Consider the following 17,118-nt stretch of genomic DNA (forward strand, 5'->3'; position numbering starts at 1 on the left):
TCTGACTCTCGAGCCGAAGTGCGGGGTGCATTCTCAGTTCGTGGCACTTACTGTATTATTACGCAACGAAACGATCAACATCTTCTCTACGACGAAAAAAATTAATGACATGCTCGACAAAACACGTACAATTTTTTGTATAATCGCCCCTCATAGCTTGAGCGGTCGCCGTTCCCGGGTTCTGGCTCCGACTCATCTTCGAGAGTGTTGTCATGTCTTTCGGGAGTGGGCGGGCAGTCTTAGGCGTCGTCAATTGGGTCAGCGAGAAGGAAGAGAGAGAGAAAAAAAAAAAAAAAACTTGGCGTACAATTCAGAGCCGTATTGAACAAGTTCAGCCGAATAGACACTTGAAGCAGGTTTTTTCCCTTTATCTGTCGAGTGATCGCGAAGGGTGACCTCCTTGTGGACCTCCTGACCGCTTTTACAAACTCTTCCCTCTGACTTTTGTCCCATAGTTTTCTGTTTTCTCCGATTCTCACTAATAGGGACGCGAGCTGGTTCCTCGCATCGCTCACCCTGACGTAGGTGTCGGAGGGTTCGCGCTCTAGCCACTTGGCGTCGATCATAGCGGCGCGTCGAAAATCAGCAGCCGTATGTCGCAGCCGTGTTTCGAAGTTTCATTAAAATTTCTAAAAATGAAAATGTTGGAATGGAATATTCTGATAATCGAAGACAAGGGATTTTCTAAAAAGTCGAAATCATTTTGCACCATGGACACGGACTCGATGTTAGGGACGATGCTGGCGATGGGGTTTCCTAAAAACAGGGCGCAAAGAGCTCTGTCCGCTACGAGCAGTATTGAAAATGCCATTTCCTGGTACGTTATTTTTTTTGTGTATAGAGTGATATTGTCTTCGCCTCAATAGATGTTGGTGTGCCGGTGGGTCTGAAGAAGGGCTAACAGACTTTCGAACCACAGGCTGGACGAGCATCGAGACGACCCGGATATTGACGAGCCGATGGCTGGTGCGTCGCGTTTTTTCCCATGCCCCCGTTGCCCGCTCTTACTGCGCACGTCTATCTAACACGCGTTTCTCGAGCGGACGAGGCGAGCGCGCCGGGCGAAGAGGGGTCACCCATGACCAAGGAGCAGATCGACGCCTCGATTTCGAAGTACGAATCCGCTCGTCGGCTTTGAGGGTTTCTGCCGCCACGGACCCCTAATTGACTCTTTCTACGTTCAGACTGAGGGCCCAGGCGCTGGAGAAGAGGAAGGAGAGAGAAGAGCAAGCTAGGGCCCAGGAGGTACGCGCGTGAGGGGAGGAGCGCACCGTCGCCGAGACGGCAGGTTCTGAATTTTATTTTTTTTTTTTTTTTCAGTTTCAGAGGGAGAAGGAGCGCAGAGAGGCGGCGCAGAAGGCGAAGCGAACCCTGGACGAGCAGAGGACGCTCAAGGAGAAGTTGGAGATGGAAAAGGCGGCGGAGCAAAAGAGACAGGACAAGTTGTATTTGGAGAGGTTGAGAAGACAAATCAAGGAGGACAGAGAGGAAAGACTGATCCGCAGTGGCAAGGTGCCGGTCTCGCAATCTAGCGACGCGTCCGCGATTCGCGAGACTGCCGCTGCCAGAAGGGTGGGCGAGTCCAAAAATAACACAGAAAAGTATGAATAATAAAGCTTTGATCTTCATTCTCAAAAAAATTTTTTTTTTTTTTTTCGAGTCCGCGGTCGCCGTGAGGAGGGGAGAGCTCGCCCTGTGCCGAGCTTTGCCGCACGGGAGAGAGGGGGCCTTCGGACATTACCTGCTGATTTTCCTAAAGATTCCGGGCTTGAGCCTTTTGCGGACCCTTTTGATGGACGATGCGGTGCTTCCGCAGGCGTGAAGCAGAGTCAGTAGTTCCTGAATTTCGCCATCGAAGTTCGAGTCGAAGGCGATGCAATCGCCGTAGAGCACGAACATCTTTATTGACGGTGGTGGGCTTGAGACGCTCGACTTGGGGGAGCCCTTGAGCGTCCCGGACCTTATCACGGTGCTGTTGCTTCTCTTCATGGGGGCGCTGCCGTCTTGCAAGTTTTGCAGCCCCCAGAAGGCGGCGAACTGCTTGGGGCTGTCGTCGAGGCGGGTGCGTAGAGGCGATGCGAGGTTCAGAGGTTGTATATTCAGGTTTGATTGGTGAACCCTGCGCGGTTCCAGGTGGAATAGCTGCAAGCTCCTTCCTGAGGGGTCGATGAAAACCTCGGCCTCGAAGCCCAAATTGGATCTCCACAATTTGACTTCCTCGGGGCTTCCCTTCACTATGAGGATGGGTTTGATCTTTAGTGTTTCCAGTTCGTTGCTTATTCGCTGTAACTGGTTGATTCTATTATAATACAAAATGTTGAAGAGGTCCGGCAGCAACAGTACAACGTTGGCGCGCAGGCTGTTCAAGACGTCGAGGAAGACCACCTCTTTGTTGTCGACCGTTCGCAGTTTTCTTTTTTTCAGCAGGTAGGGGATCTTTCGCCACGATTCGCTGGCGAACGTGATGTGCGAGTACGCCGACTTTTCGAGAAAGCTCAAGACCTTCTTGAGGGGCGCCACGCTGTCGCCCGACTTGAGTTTGCTGCGACTGGTCGTCTTCTTGATGGATCTGATCTCCTCCTCGGCGATGAGCCCGTTGCAGAAGTTCTGGACGTCGGCGATGTGCCGCATGATGAAGCTGTTCACTTCTTGGTCGCACCCGGCCAATATTTTGTTCTCGACCTGTCCGTTGGCGATGCACTGCAGGAGGCGGGTGATGGGCAGCAGGAAGTCCACCACGTCCAACGGGAGAGCTTTGGGCTGGATCTTGAACGACGCCGGCTGAATGATGCTCGGACAAATGAACCTCAGGAACAGGAGAACGGGAATCGTATTTTTTGCATCCGGAAAGCGACGCTTGATCCTCTTGTTGAGGCTGTACAGCGCCAGGCGCAACTCGGCGGGAAACAGGGGCCTGCTGTCATTCAATTGCGCCAGTAGCAACTCCGTCTGGCAAAAAATAAAGTCAATGTTGATTGATGACGGTTGTCCCCTCTCGACTCCGGCTGCGCACACCCTCTCTATCAGGGGAGACACGGTTCCCTTCAAGAACTTGACGCCTTGGCTGCTCAAAAACCTATGATACAGCAGGCTCGTGGCAAAGCTCTCGAGGCGGAACAGGGTCGAGGGACACTCGGTGCGCTCAACCTCCGAATTGATCGCCCAATCTATAAATTTCTGCGATTTCCCGAGAATTTGATAATACCTGAAAAAATTGCAGATGATCTCACTTTCGTTTTGAAGGCCGCTGCCGAGCAGCTCGTGGAGATCGGCCACAACCTTGAAGCCGAAGACGTCCAGTCTCTATGCGCGCCAACAGTGGGCAGGATCAGCAGTCAGTCGATTGTCGGAGAAGCTCGGAGAGCCACGCAGAGAGAAGGCGGCGCAAGCGCCTTGTCCGCCCGGACGACTCCACAAGACGGAACCCGCTGCTCCGAGAGACGGGCTCGGACGCCCCCTCCAGAGACCCCCTGCCCCTCCCCCGGTTCTCCCGAGTCGGAACAACGCGCGAAGTCGCGGACTCAGAACGCGCGATGCGGGCGCAGCCCAAACTCGGCCAGCCCTGCACGTACCTCCAATATGAGCTCTAGGTCGAGCTGGCGAACGCAGAATTTAGGGCGTTGACTAGGATCCGACGTTTGAAGGAACTCATTCATAGAAAAAATATGCGCAAAAAGATTCGTTTCAAAATTGAATAAGCAGCGCCTTATTGCGGCAGCTGCTAGAAAAAAATTTTTGTCCACGTCCTCACGCTCCCCTAGACCGCGAACGGGGCGAGCGCGCGAGCCCCGTCGCCCTCGGAGACGCGCACGAACCGCGCGCGGCGGCCGCGCGTCGCAAAACACCGTCCCTCTCTCGAGGCGACTCAAGCGGCCGGAACCGCTCGAGTCGCCCGCCAAGGACGCGCCTCCCCCCGCGTCCACAACGAACTCCTCAAACGACACATGCGAGCATCGCACCCCTCGCGCGTGTCGGCGATACTCGGAACACCCGACTACATTTTTTTTTTTTTTCTGTTTTTGACATTTGCGCGCTTCCGGCACCCTCCTCCTCCTCGACGCCTACGCGAGGCCCTCTTCGGCGCCACCTCGCGGGACCAACTTCCTCCTCAGCGAAGGCGGCAAGTCGGAAGCCTCCGCGAGCCGGCCGAGCACCGCGCCCTCCGAGTCGTCGTCGGCCGGCGCGCTCGAGCCAAGCAGCCTCGCGTAGTACTCCGTGTCCGAGACCGTTTTGATGCTCCAAATCATGCCCAGGGGCTGCGCGGGCTCGAGCAAGGGAAGCGAAACCCTGTGGTACCCCCCGACGGTCCCGTAGCACCCTTCGCCGACCCTGAAAATCCCGCCGTACGAATGAAACGGCTTGTTGTACCGCTCGTGATAACTGTGCGCCAGCTGCCACGTCCTGGCCTTGAGGTCGAAAAACCGAATCCACGGAACGGCCCGGCCCTCGTGCATTCCCCCCACCGCCAGGAGTCTGTTGTCATCCGTGGCGATGACGTTGGCCCCCCAAGTGGCCGGAAAGTCGCTGGCCACTTCTTCGGCCTGCCAAGTTTCTGTGTTCACAATCAACACACATATCCCTCGCGCTGTAGGGTAGTGAAGGTACAGCTCCGACTCATCCGCCGACTTGCAGACCTGAGCGATCCCGTCGACGACCCAGTCGCTGAGCCCGGACGCCTCGGGCCGGCGCTCGCCAGGTAGGTACACGGGAGGCAAAAGAGAAACTGAAACTTGCTGCCAAGAATAGGATTTTTTTTTGTAGTTCCACCTGAGCGCGAACAGCTCGTGACGCTCTTGGCTCGCCGACGACACCCCTAAGACAAATGCGCTCCCCCTCAGCGAGAACGGGGTGAACGCAATCAGCGGCGGCGCCTCTAGCCGCACGCAGCGGTCGCGACTCAGCTCCGTTGTCTTTGACATCCAACACCTGTTCTTGGCCGAATCGGCCCTCACGCGCGCGGAACGAGACAGCGTGAAGAACACCACGTGCGTCTTCCCCAGCGCGACCGCCTTGACCATATCGCCCGCAACGCGCTTGTAGAACGACTTTGGCATGTCGATCGTCTTCAAGTACGTGAAAGTGCGAAACTCCGGCAGCAACTTGAACAATTCAATCCTGCCGTGCGGAGGCATCATGCACAGATAGTTGGGCAATATGCGCCAGATCGATGGCGTCGTCACCGACGGACCGGTGGGAAACAGCAAATCTAGCACGACGGCGGCGTCCAAGCTGTGCATGTCCGTGTCGATAACGCTCTCATACCACTTCTCGACCGCCAGTACCCGATACTCAAGGAAATAATTGTCGTTCGGCTTCGGCACCTTCTGCTGCTTGATGTAGCGACTCGAATTGTAGTTATAAACCACTTCTGCCAATTTTCTCAGCTCATTCTTTCTGTAATCCCTCCTTCCCCTCTCCTCGGCCCGCATTCTGCACTCCTCCTCCTCCTCCTTCGTCTTCTCCCGCAGCAACTCGGCTATCGCCTCCGCGCTCTTGATCATCTCGTCGAAGCGCTCCTTCATAGCCGCCTCCCGTTCGGGACTCGCAAAAACCTTTACCGACCGAAAAATATCCCTCCAAACCGACTTCCGCGTTCTGCCGACGTAGTGCAGCTCCATGTCAACCCTGAATAAAAGAGGCGCCGTGCGCGCCAACGCAATCATGTACCCGACCATCTCCTCTCTAGACGCGGACGACTCCGATTCGACGTCGGGATCGAACTCCTTCTTGTACCTATCCACCCTGCTTCTCAGGTACTCCTCTATTTGCGCCAAGCTGGGCAGCTCCACCTCTAACTCTGAGGAACGCACCAGCCGCTCCACCCACTCGCGCAAAAAATCCGCCTTCTGACTCGCGTCCTTTCGAAGCGCGACGTAATTTTCTTGCCGCCTCTTCCGGATAAACTTCTCTTGCTCCTCTCTATCCTCCTCTGTCAGCTCCCTTGCCACGTACGGAAACGTATAAAACACGGGATTGCTCTCTCTCTCCTCCGGCGACGGATACTCCGCCGCGTGCCTCTCCCTGTCAACCACGTCCATGTACACCTTGAGCGCGAGCGCGTCGACGTCTCTCGGACCGGAGCCCTCTCTCGCCGACTCGCCGCTCGCCACCTCCTCCAAGGCAAGCGACATGTTGAAGCCCTCCTCCTCGTTGCTCTCGGCCTCGCGATCAATCTCCTTCAGCATCTTCCGCTTTATCTGGTACACGTCCTCTTGCGCGAGACGTATCAACTCGCTGTGCATGTGCTCTATGCCCACCTCGTTCTCCCTCACCCTGGCCTCCAGCTCTCTCCACCACCTCTTCTTGAACCACGTCGCGGGCGAGCCGGAAAACAGGCGAAACTCCACTCGCACCCCCGACCGCCCACCCGGCAAGCCGCGCAACCCAATTCGAGGCCGGCGGAACGCCATCCCGCCTCGCGACCCACCAACCCCCCCCCAGTAGACGCTACCGCGCCCAATGCTCTCAAACAACACCATGCCCCTCTGAAGGCATCAGTCGGCGTGACGTCTCTCCCGCTCAGATGCAAAATAAAAATGCTTTTTTTTATTTTTTGTGTGTTTCCAAACTCAACTCCCCTCGCAAAGCACGCCCCGCCGCTCACCACCACCCCTAGCGAAACGCCCTGTCGGACAACCCCTTTTCCGTAACGGCCAGCACCATAAACGCAAGCACTATCGAGTTCAGCGCGACCACCGCCGCAATCCCACCCACGAGGCTGTCATCCCCAAACACGCCGTGAAGAACCGCACTCTTTGAACCTTCAGGGACCGAAAAACACTCTGTAAGCCGTACGATAGCAAACAAACGAAAAAAAAAAGTAAAATGCCAACCCAGGTTTTCGTACTCAAAGCTTCAAACATGTAAAAAGTCAATATAGGAACAAACAACACAAGCATCGTAAAAACGGCGACCAACCTCGCTGAACGCCTGTTTTTCTTATGACTAGTTTTCGTCGCGCAACATAATGATAAGAAATTTGCAATCTAATGCTGCCATGCCTCTCATTCACAGTAATTTGGAAAAAAACTCAGAACTGTACCGCTTCTATCGCCGCCCCTGCTTCTCTCTTGCACTCGGCACGACCAGCACGCGGCGCCAGCCCCCCACCCAAATTTTCTCTCGAACCTTACCCCACTATCTTGGCGAGCGACTTCAGCTTCCCCAACTTCTCTTCTATTGTGTCGCCATCCGACAAAGCAGCCCCGTTTTTTCCCGAACGGCCTTTTTTGTTTAACCGACCACGTTCACTCATCCTGGGCTGCAAAAAAAAATCTACTACACTGTTCTTTCTCTTCTCGTATATATAAATAACAAACCTTGCGGATAAAATTTTTTTTAATTCCAAACGCCTTCCTTTCATTCTCATTGATAGATAGACCTCGTGTCCGCGTATTTGCGTCCAGCAACTATTCCTCTGCTTTCTGGCCGCGAGCCTCGCCTCCTCTGATTCTACCCCTCGCACATGCCTGTAAAAAGTTAGGCTATCTCCCCTCGCTATGCCTCTGTTCACAATCATTTCTCGCGTTTCACCGCCTCTCATCCTCGTAGAGAGCATGGATCTAGACACCAATCAGTCACTCCACAAGTCACTGAGAAAACAGGCCAAAGAACTGATTCAAGTAATGACGCGTTCCTCTGAACAAACTGGAATCATCAATTCGCGATGGTGTTACTTTATTTACCTGATTCACGCCAACGTGTGCTACCTGACAGCGTGCGAGGAAGGCTACCCCAAAAAATTAGCGTACAGCTTTTTAGAAGAAATAAAAAAAGAATTTGACGTACATCATGGATCTGAAGTGCTACAAACCAAACGGCCCTATACGTTCGAGGCATTCGGTGCGTAAACGCTTCCCATCCCGTTTCTCAACGTCTGTGCCCCCTCAACAGGCACCCCAGCTCGGCCTCACCTCTTTTGGCTAACGCACTTGCCGCTTATCCAGACACGTTCATTCAAAAAACAAAAAAGCTGTACTTGGATGTCAAGTCACAAAGGAACTTAAACAAGGTGTCTTCGGATCTGAAAGACATCAACGAGATCATGCAGAGGAATATCCGAGACATTCTTGGAAGGTCTGCAAAAATAAGTGGTACGTCAGAAAAAAAATGCGCGTGTTGGGAGAGGAGAAAGTCAGAAGAATCACAACTATCAGGCGTAAACTCACTTACGTGCGAATTTAAACAGAGGTGGTTTCTAAAAGCGACACTTTGGGTGCACAAGCTGAAAGCTATCACAAAAAGGCCAAACACTTTAATGCACAACATTTTTGGAGAACTTGGGGACCAATCATGGCGGGTCTGACCTTTATCGTATTCCTATTCCTGCTACGGGTATTATTGTTCTAGCCAGTTTTTAACATTTTCAAACAGAAAGTTTAACATTTTCAAACAGAAAGTGCGCCAAGATAATGCTAAAAAGGTGCAAATTCGTGCTACTGATAAAAAAATCATTTCGCAAAATAATATATAGTTCTCTGAAAATAGCCACTCTATAGCCGCTCAATTTCTCTGTTGTACTCGTCCAAATCAATTTGCGATGTCTTCTCAGGCGAGACCTCCGGCTCTTCAGGGCCATCGCTTGACATCAATATGTAGACCAAGTCGTAGATTTTTTCACTCAATGTTTGGTCTTCGATAACCTTGTCCAATTCTCTAATTATGGGGTAGACCTGGTTAGACCTCAAGAACTCTCGGCCGAATAGCGTCGAGGTCAATAGTCTGAGAATATCCAGAACCTGTTCAATGCATATCACGTCTTCATCTCTTTTTTGCGTGCTAGGTACTTCGGCCAACCGTTCAGGCATGCCAAGTAGACTCTCTTCTTCGAATACTTCGTTTCCCCGAAGGCGAAGGCAAAGTTCGGTGACCAGATTCAATTCTTTGTTTTCCAGAACCATTTTGTGTATTGACACATCAAATAGACAATTTTTGATCATTCCTAACACGGAGCGACGCCGAATCACATCTTCAGACGAAATAAACGGGAATAACTTTTGAAGCCAATGCGCGCCGTTCTTCGCAAACATCTCACGGCCTTCCTCGAGCATAGTGACGTTGTGCAGCACAGTACCGATCCAAGCATACTTGTCTCGGTCCTTTGAGTTCTTCGATAGGGACTCAGCTGTCTCTCCCGCCTTAGCCTCGCCCTGCTTCAAAAACAACTGAAACAACTTAGAGACATAGTATCCCTCGAGGCCTGGATCGTCAAGTTGAAGCAAACTTTCAGATCCAGATTGAATACGAGTGATGTTAGAAAGTAGGATTGCATAAAGCGGAATAAGTGACTCCGATACGTCAGAGGCGTGCAATAAACCGTCTGAAACCTGGGAAACGGCGCGATGACGGATTGCTACTTCAGCCAAGTCTGCCATCTGTGTCAAGTTGATCAGCGCTGTCACAGCTTCTTTAGCCAACAGAAAGTTTGAATCGCCAACGAAGTGAAGAAGAGGAACAACGAACAACTCAAATGATTCCTTAGAAAGTTGAAAATTTCCCTCGGGATCCGCTGAGAGAGAAGAAATGAGCTGAAGTGCGCCCAATTTTGCCTGGTTCATGTCTCAAATGTGGAGAGAGTACCATGGTTATTGACTCTGCTAGCGTCATTTTTTCGGTACACTGTTCTTTTTGGCTCAGATAGGCCTCTACTAAGCGTATTTCAAGAGAGCTATCCAACCCTGTTATATTAAGCAAATTTCTTGATGTGCCGTGGGCCTTTACATACAGATGTGTTCCGGCTAGAAAGCAGGTCCACGAGATCAGATACTTCGCGTTCCATACGTCCGTGATGCTCCCTGGGTATTTTCAAAAGAGTCGGCAGGCAGAGACGCAAAAAACTAACTAACCTTGAATGGTTAAAAAAATGAGCCCTTTTCGTACACAAAATGTGCAAAACTTTTTTTATCCAGTTACGCATGTATAGGTGCCCGCCGTACCCAACTAGACACCTAAAATTTCCGCTAAATATCGAAAATGCCAAGTTTACGTAGGGCGGAGTCCGCCGTGGGCAAAACGCTACGTTCAATGTAAATTTTGTCAGCGTTTGCGTCAATGGCTGTTTCGCTGAAACGCGCACGGGAAAAATACGCGAGGAACTCCGGCGTCTATTTGATAGCCGATAAAGAGCTAGTCCATAGAAAAACAGAACCTTCTGCGTCGCGAAAGAAGCGATATAGCCAAACTTCGCAACCTGTCAAAATTTGCAAAGCGCTTTCAGATTTCCTGTTTCTCTATTATGCCAATATTGCGTCGTTATGCGCTCAATTTTTCCGTCTGAAAGACCTGCACCTTGCGCACTGATCCGTACTAAGGACAAGGTGAGATGTATCGGCCCCCTCAATGCCAAGGTACCCTCCAATGGCCGGTCCAACAGACGGATACCTCATTTGCATGTCACAAAAAATGATTCATTGAAAGCAGTGCGCATTGTCCAGCACATAACGAATGAACACAGACATGTAAAAAGCTATAAGCCATCTAGCTTACTAAGTGTGGACTTTTCGCGAAATACAAATCCAGAACCTTTGGCATCTCTTGCTTACACTTGGTGGTCTGTTATTCCCAATAGACGTCCTAGACTCTCTTGAGAAGGCACGCGTGAATGCGTGCTCGTAACGCAATCAATCCAGAGTCAGGAAAGAAACCCGTGGATCTAGGACAAGCGGGCTTTGGTCTAGAAAATCATGTCCCATTGTTCAGAATCAGAAGAGCAACAAATCCGACTTTTTAAATATGCGAAACATAAATTTCGCTATCTTATTGTGTTTAGATACTGTCCTTTTTTGCTGCGTATGTCAAGGCTGTGCGTGATGACAATGAAGGAACGCCTTTCAATTGCTGAGTTATTTTCATAGGGTGGAATGGTTCGCATGCAGGATCCACAGTGTTGCCTTTGAAAAAGTTTAGGAATTTAGAGACGGCCAAACGAACTTGATTATTCTGGTCGAGCTGGTCGAGTTCGGCATGAGCTTGGTTTAAATTTTTTTTGACCTGATCAACTAATTCTGCCAGCTTATCCACAAAATTGAAAACTTTCTTTAACGCCGAGGTGTGTTGTTCTAGTAGGGATATTGCCTCATTGCAAGCCAGATAGTTGGTACGAACCTAAAATTGACTTCCATTCGCGTTGTAGCTATGTCATTTGCGGTTCAAATACGCCCTAAGTACGTACAGAATCCCTTATAGTGTCGACCTCATCTATCCTGGCCCTTAGAAGCACTGTTGAGGCCTTGATTTTCGCCAACTTGGGGTGCGCAAAAAAAAAATTAGCTCATTTTGCTGACGCACAGAGTTCCAATTGACATACTGACGTACTTCTCCTTCGCTTAGCTTCTTGTTTGTCAAATAAAGTGCACGCGCGTATTCATCACAGCATTGCTTGAGATTTTGCCGACTTTCAAACACCGTGGTGGCCGATACAGAATGACTAGGATCCGTATTTGAACACGTAGCACTTTCAGCGCTTAGAGTTTCGGAGCACTGGACGACTTCGGCTTCCCCCTTCTGATGAGCAGGCGATTCGGTGTTTTCCTGGCAATCTACTTCTGGATGTAGCATTTGGCCATGCAAATCAACGGGAGAGTAAAAATTTCGGTGCACTCCAATAAAAATTTAGCTTTTTTGTCTTCCATCTCTTTCTGAAAAAAGTTCTAATCATCTGCGACTATAGCTTGCAAAGCGGAATTTTATGCTCAGAGGGCCTGTCGGGCCAGAGGGGTGTACTCTTTTGAAGAACAGGACATTTGCTACACGATAGGATCATACCGTCGAAATTCGTGGTTACATGTTTCAATCGGCTATCTTTTCTAGCTTGAAGTGGATTGCACCCCGTTCGTCTTCAGAATTTTTTAGAATCAGATTTTTAGAGGTTTTATTCGATACTCAGTCATCTCGTGTAAGCGCATCAAGAAATTTATCACGTTTTTGTGTTCATAGCAGTCATATCAGTGGTTGTATGGTTTCTTTAGGATGCGGAGTTTTATAGCGTAGGAATTTGTTGACTTGTGGCCGTAGCGGCAGCTGATACGCTTCTCGGATCCGGTTACATTCTTCCGCGCTGTACCGACCGAAAGAAGCATGATATGTGCAGCGGTGTCTATGGCATGTTCTGTACTGAAATGACGGTTTATTTTCGTATCAATGGTATGTTTGACACATATCCGCCACTTGAGTCGAAGTGTTGGTATTTGACGGCATTCAAGTTACCGGCCCCGCTTTGCAAGTGAGGGCCTACAGGTAATGCGTATTGTTTTATCATCGAGACACCGCACAGGTTTGGATAGCTATCGGTACAACTCTGGCTCAAAACAAGCTGCGCGGCGATTTTCGTTTTTTTTTTGAAGTCATATTCTGTTCACTTTGAGGCTCAAATGATTACCGAACCTCAGGCGCACAACTGATGAAGCGTTCCTCGGCTCCCAGCGCTGTTTGGAAGAGGAGAAAATTGGAAAACGCGGACTTATTTCCCCTGAATGGCGGACAGCGTGACAACGTGAACCACCTCGATGTGTTCAAAATAGCTGCCACATTGTCCGAAGAATTAAATGGCTCGTCCAATGGGATCCAATCCGAAGACTTTTCCCAAGACATAAAAAAGAATTTCGTCATGAACGACGCCAACAGTGAGCTTTGCTTCGCTATTAAGTACAAGAATATGAACAAAACAGCTAAGACCAACTTGTCAGGCGATGGTACAGTTTTTTTTGACGTCACCGACATTTCCTTGGCCGTACATGCAATGCGCACCGCGGTTCCTCGCTAACACCGTCCTTTTGCGTGGGTGCAAGGAATTATTGTCGTGGGATATTCCGTCGTGACTTTGTACAACATGGAAGGGAAGCAAATCGGCTCCTTGGAGATTGAGCGGTCTCCTCACGTAACCGAGTATGAGGAGTTCGAGGAGGGAGATGACGAGAAGCAGAGCGTGCTCAGGCGGGTTCACAAGCGTGATCGCGAGCTCTACATATATCCTGGGAATTCGATTGTTATTTCGACTCAAGTCGTACAAGTATGTATAATGTGAATATGCGCGTACAACACACACAATATTTTGCCTCACCCATTTTTAGATTTGTTTCCGCGTGAGCTTGGACGAGTTCAAGACGGGCGCGTTTTTCCTTCGGACACCGGAGGAGCTTAGGAAGAGGTCGACGAGCGTGAAGAAAAATGGGTACATATCCATGTCTACGAAGCGACCCACCGGATGGATCCCGCCATGGAAGACGAACGCGCCGACGGCCAGGCGCGAGAAGCTGACTGAACCGCTCTTCAACCCCAACGACCCCTCGGCCGTGGTCCTTTATAGACCCTGCGATCCGCTCAAGAAGGAGGTTGCCGTCGTCGTCGACCCTGTCATTGGGAAGTGCCTTCGTCCGCACCAGGTGCAGGGAATTCAGTTTTTGTACGACTGCGTGATGGGGCATCGCGGCTACAAGGGCGAGGGCTGCATTTTGGCCGACGACATGGGTCTGGGGAAGACCATTCAAGCGATTGGTCTTGTTTGGACGCTTTTGCACCAGTCTCCGTCTGGCGTGCCTGCAGTGAAGAAGGCGGTGATCGTTGCACCTTCTTCTCTGGTTGGCAACTGGTGCAAGGAGTTCAAGAAGTGGCTGGGCGCGGAAAACGTCGATCCCGTTCCCTTGGGCGATTCAGACAAGAAGAAAGCGAAATCTTCTATTGCGACTTTTAAATTTTCTCATGAAGTTCGCCAGAGCATTTTGGTCGCTTCTTACGACCAGCTTAAAATCTACATCAAGGAAATATCAGCAATCAAAGACATAGGATTGGTGATATGCGACGAAGGTCACCGACTAAAGAATTCCCAGTCTAAGACTAGCATTGCCGTGAACATGCTTCCGGCGACCAAGAGGGTGATTTTGTCCGGGACGCCCATACAAAACGACCTCGAGGAGTTCCACGCAATGGTCTCTTTTTGTAATCCGGGGATTCTGCGCGATGTTGGCGTGTTTAGAACTGTGTATTCGGAGAAAATATTGGCCATGCGCGAGCCTGAGGCGACTGCGGAAGAAAGAGCAATTGGACGCGAGCGCGCGCTTAATCTCTCCAAACTTACTTCTGAGTTTATTTTGAGGCGCACAGCCAACGTCAATCGCAAGTATCTCCCGCCGAAAGTGGATCACTTGGTCATCTGCAAGCTGAAACCTCTCCAAGAAGCCATTTACAAGCACATTTGCGAAGCCATCAACAGGGACGAGCTCGCGTCTCTGTCGAAGGACGGGAAGACGAGCGCCGCATCGGGCGGCGGGTGCACGGCCCTCGCCAACATCTCCGACCTGAAGAAAGTCTGCAACGACCCGAACCTGGTTCGCGAGACGTACGGCCATCTGTTTCCCCCTGACTTCGGAAACGACTCGACCAAGTTCGCCGTCAAGCTGAAGTTTATCGAAACGCTGCTAACAGACCTGAGGAACAACGGGCGCGATCGTATTGTGATCGTCTCCAACTACACACAAACGCTCTCCGTACTAGCCAATATGTGTGCCAGCCACAACTGGGGGTATTTCCAATTGGACGGGAGCACCGTTGTTGCGAAGAGGCAGAAACTGGTTGACATGTTCAACGATCCCCTGAGGGAGGAATTCATTTTTTTGCTGTCGTCGAAGGCCGGCGGGTGCGGGCTGAACCTGGTGGGCGCCAACCACTTGGTGCTCTTTGACCCGGATTGGAATCCCGCCAACGACCTGCAAGCGATGGCTCGAGTTTGGCGCCCCGGACAAACCAAAAAAGTCTACTTGTACCGCACGTTGTGCACAGGAACCATCGAGGAAAAAATCTTCCAAAGACAAGTTGCCAAGCTCTCTTTGGCCGACTCCGTGGTCACGGGCGACGCCGATTCCGTACCCGATTTCAACACGAAGGATTTGATGGACATTTTCACTTACAGAGGACAAGAAACGAATAGTGACACGCACGACCTCTTGAACTGTCGATGCAGCAAGGACGCAAAGAAGATTCCCTTGCACAAGAGGCAAGCTGCCAAAGTGGACGAGCTGAGAAACTGGGTACATTATGACGACGTCTCGCGCATCAAGGAACACAGTCTATTGAAGAGCTGTCAGGGAGAGATCAGCTTTGTTTTTTTGAAAGAGACGGACCCTTCTAAGGCGACCGACATGGATGATTTGGAGCAGGAGGTTTCCGAGGTCGCAGTCAACTTTGCCTCTGTTGAGGAAGAGCAAATTACAGCGTAGAGAAGTCTCACTCGTACAGACGTTTATAATGCTTTTATTATATACAACTATGTTATATATGTATCAACGATTGCTGCGACTCAGAGGTGGGTATTTTTGCTGGGGGCCGATCGCTCTCGTCAAGCGCGCGCGCCCTTGGAGGGGGACGGAACGGGAGGCACGGCGTAAAAGTCATATTAAGTCATATTAGTACATCCAGAGTGCCCACCTAATTGGCTTCATCGGGTAAGGTAATATCCAAACTCGTTGTTTCGATATCGCTGTACCCTCTGGGATTCGATATGAAGGGAGTAATGTAGTTTTTGTCTATGACATGCCAATAGTGGTAAATCTTCATCTTAGACATCTCGGATGTGTACGTTTCGTCATCCCGCTTCAAGACATTAGTTAACTTTACGATCGGTAGAGTCAGCATTCCGTGAAGCAGAATGGTGAATAAAACACAAGCGTGAACGGTTGTGATCAGCACCAATTTGTTAGGAATGTTTGGCACCATGTTCGAAACTGCGAGACCATACGCAACCGCACCACGGAGTCCAGCGTTCCAAAGTACGAGCTGGATGCCCGCAGTGATCTTTCTACTTCTTCTGATATTCATGAAGAACGACAGTATGACTATATGGATCGCACGAGCTATAAGAGTTACGGAGATGGTAATGATGATCATGTGCATGTTGTAGCTCCGGTGTTCTTGCAAAATAGTCAGTCCAAGTAGGACGAAGACGATAACTTCACAGAACTCCTTCATGACCCTAATAAAAGGACAAATGGTTAGTGGAAAACGCCTTTTGCCCCCGTTCTATGGCTTTGTACAGTGACGGAGCGCGTACTCGAATATCATCAGTAATACATGTTGAGATCCCACGGATAGCGTATGGTAGGTGTAGTGTCTGGTATTGATTCCGTAGCAAAATATAGCTACAATTCCAGATAATGAGGCAATTTCTGATAGAAAGTAGGACGCATATGCGGCAAGAAAAATAAAAATGATTTCATAAGTTCTGTTTGCGCCAAGGGTTGTTCGTTTGAGTAGGAACGATATGAATGCTGCCATTAGAAAGCCGATCAGGATGGTACCAACGAGGTTGACAGAAAATTTTAGACACCCGACGAAAAACGTTTTTGCTGTGAATTCGTCTGAATAGAGAGATCCGAGAGTCTTCAGTTGAATAATTGACACAGCGTCATTTAGAACACTTTCGCCAAACACTAGACTTTTGACGGTCGTGTCCACATTTACTTTGTCGAACTTGGGAAAAATAGCTGTTATCAGTATGCGCATGTATGCAACAAAACTTATTTCGACTTGAGAGGGAACATACCACAGACAGGGTCGCAACAGGGTCTGTGGATGACAAGATCGAGCCTAGGATTAAAGAGTCCCAGAAATTGTACTTGACTGGCGACAAGAGAGAGGAGAGCACATGCACTAAAATGCTAATTATCAAACTTGACATGAATGTACCGATAATTGCGAGGGTTAATATGGATCCTGCATTTCGAAAGAAGCTTTGTCTATGCATTGAGAAACCAGATTCGAATATAATAAATGGAAGGAGAACACTAAAAAAAAATTCATAGCTAAAATCTAACGATGTCATGACTGGTATGTAGAACCAAATTGTAGCGCAAATAGCTCCAATTATCACTTGATTAATTAGGTTAGCACTGAGTCACGAAGATTGAAGGGTGCTTTTCGTACCTTCAAGCACAGACTCCGGTAGCGCAACAAAATTGTATTTTCTTAAGAAGTGGTTGAACACCATGCAAACAATAATAGCGAATGCGCTCAACAGAATTTCTGCATGCAAAGCTTCACCCATCACGATATGCGAATCATAAGCAAGTTCCCGTAAAAAATGGTTCCGACAAACTTCTATGAAGGGCTGGAAGTAAAAGAATAATTGAA

The 17,118-nt window shown here is 49.8% G+C and overlaps 5 protein-coding genes across 8 annotated transcripts; 3 read left to right on the forward strand and 2 right to left on the reverse strand.

Moving 5' to 3' along the window:
* The first annotated feature begins 313 nt into the window (after nt 1-313).
* Nucleotides 314-1,611, forward strand: LOC126322680 (UBX domain-containing protein 1-like). Its single transcript, XM_049994514.1, has 5 exons — nt 314-817; nt 920-966; nt 1,041-1,113; nt 1,185-1,245; nt 1,321-1,611. Exons 1-5 carry the CDS (start codon nt 594-596, stop codon nt 1,609-1,611), a joined length of 696 nt encoding a protein of 231 aa, XP_049850471.1. The 5' UTR covers nt 314-593.
* Nucleotides 1,612-3,959: 2,348 nt separating this feature from the next.
* LOC126322714 (uncharacterized) lies at nt 3,960-7,221 on the reverse strand. The gene is made up of 3 exons (XM_049994552.1): nt 7,134-7,221; nt 6,848-6,945; nt 3,960-6,761 (listed from the first exon to the last, which is right to left on the reverse strand). The coding sequence occupies exon 3, from the start codon at nt 6,477-6,479 to the stop codon at nt 4,062-4,064; it is 2,418 nt and encodes an 805-aa protein (XP_049850509.1). The 5' UTR covers nt 6,480-6,761; nt 6,848-6,945; nt 7,134-7,221; the 3' UTR covers nt 3,960-4,061.
* A 278-nt stretch (nt 7,222-7,499) lies between these two features.
* On the forward strand, nt 7,500-8,495 carry LOC126322715 (vesicle-trafficking protein SEC22b-like). The gene is made up of 3 exons (XM_049994553.1): nt 7,500-7,842; nt 7,947-8,093; nt 8,189-8,495. The coding sequence occupies exons 1-3, from the start codon at nt 7,500-7,502 to the stop codon at nt 8,347-8,349; spliced, it is 651 nt and encodes a 216-aa protein (XP_049850510.1). The 3' UTR covers nt 8,350-8,495.
* Nucleotides 8,496-11,856: 3,361 nt separating this feature from the next.
* Nucleotides 11,857-15,666, forward strand: LOC126322716 (DNA repair and recombination protein RAD54-like). Of its 3 annotated transcripts, XM_049994555.1 has the most exons (4): nt 11,885-12,141; nt 12,201-12,689; nt 12,786-13,006; nt 13,068-15,666. In XM_049994555.1, exons 2-4 carry the CDS (start codon nt 12,398-12,400, stop codon nt 15,207-15,209), a joined length of 2,655 nt encoding a protein of 884 aa, XP_049850512.1. In that variant the 5' UTR covers nt 11,885-12,141; nt 12,201-12,397; the 3' UTR covers nt 15,210-15,666. The 3 variants fall into 3 exon arrangements, with proteins under 3 accessions (XP_049850511.1, XP_049850513.1, XP_049850512.1); XM_049994554.1 differs by having other exon boundaries at nt 11,857-12,689; XM_049994556.1 differs by having other exon boundaries at nt 11,857-12,141; nt 12,201-13,006.
* On the reverse strand, nt 15,219-17,109 carry LOC126322717 (sodium/hydrogen exchanger 8-like). Of its 2 annotated transcripts, XM_049994557.1 has the most exons (4): nt 16,912-17,109; nt 16,532-16,857; nt 16,040-16,458; nt 15,219-15,961 (listed from the first exon to the last, which is right to left on the reverse strand). In XM_049994557.1, exons 1-4 carry the CDS (start codon nt 17,030-17,032, stop codon nt 15,418-15,420), a joined length of 1,410 nt encoding a protein of 469 aa, XP_049850514.1. In that variant the 5' UTR covers nt 17,033-17,109; the 3' UTR covers nt 15,219-15,417. The 2 variants fall into 2 exon arrangements, with proteins under 2 accessions (XP_049850514.1, XP_049850515.1); XM_049994558.1 differs by lacking the exon at nt 16,912-17,109 and having other exon boundaries at nt 15,224-15,961; nt 16,532-16,873.
* Nucleotides 17,110-17,118: the final 9 nt, after the last annotated feature.

Source organism: Schistocerca gregaria, unplaced genomic scaffold, assembly GCF_023897955.1.
Source record: "Schistocerca gregaria isolate iqSchGreg1 unplaced genomic scaffold, iqSchGreg1.2 ptg000831l, whole genome shotgun sequence".
Lineage (NCBI taxonomy): Eukaryota > Metazoa > Arthropoda > Insecta > Orthoptera > Acrididae > Schistocerca > Schistocerca gregaria.

Coding starts and splice junctions, on each gene's coding strand:
- LOC126322714 (XM_049994552.1), bottom strand. CDS start 6,479: ATGGTGTTGTTTGAGAGCATTGGGCGCGGTAGCGTCTACTGGGGGGGG.
- LOC126322680 (XM_049994514.1), top strand. CDS start 594: ATGTCGCAGCCGTGTTTCGAAGTTTCATTAAAATTTCTAAAAATGAAA. Junction 818..919: donor ATTGAAAATGCCATTTCCTG/GTACGTTATTTT, acceptor TTCGAACCACAG/GCTGGACGAGCATCGAGACG. Junction 967..1,040: donor TATTGACGAGCCGATGGCTG/GTGCGTCGCGTT, acceptor GCGTTTCTCGAG/CGGACGAGGCGAGCGCGCCG.
- LOC126322717 (XM_049994557.1), bottom strand. CDS start 17,032: ATGGGTGAAGCTTTGCATGCAGAAATTCTGTTGAGCGCATTCGCTATT. Junction 16,459..16,531: donor CTGTTGCGACCCTGTCTGTG/GTATGTTCCCTC, acceptor ATTTTTCCCAAG/TTCGACAAAGTAAATGTGGA. Junction 15,962..16,039: donor GTATTACTGATGATATTCGA/GTACGCGCTCCG, acceptor TCCTTTTATTAG/GGTCATGAAGGAGTTCTGTG.
- LOC126322715 (XM_049994553.1), top strand. CDS start 7,500: ATGCCTCTGTTCACAATCATTTCTCGCGTTTCACCGCCTCTCATCCTC. Junction 7,843..7,946: donor CTATACGTTCGAGGCATTCG/GTGCGTAAACGC, acceptor CCGCTTATCCAG/ACACGTTCATTCAAAAAACA. Junction 8,094..8,188: donor AAGGTCTGCAAAAATAAGTG/GTACGTCAGAAA, acceptor GAATTTAAACAG/AGGTGGTTTCTAAAAGCGAC.
- LOC126322716 (XM_049994554.1), top strand. CDS start 12,398: ATGAAGCGTTCCTCGGCTCCCAGCGCTGTTTGGAAGAGGAGAAAATTG. Junction 12,690..12,785: donor GACCAACTTGTCAGGCGATG/GTACAGTTTTTT, acceptor CGTGGGTGCAAG/GAATTATTGTCGTGGGATAT. Junction 13,007..13,067: donor TTTCGACTCAAGTCGTACAA/GTATGTATAATG, acceptor ACCCATTTTTAG/ATTTGTTTCCGCGTGAGCTT.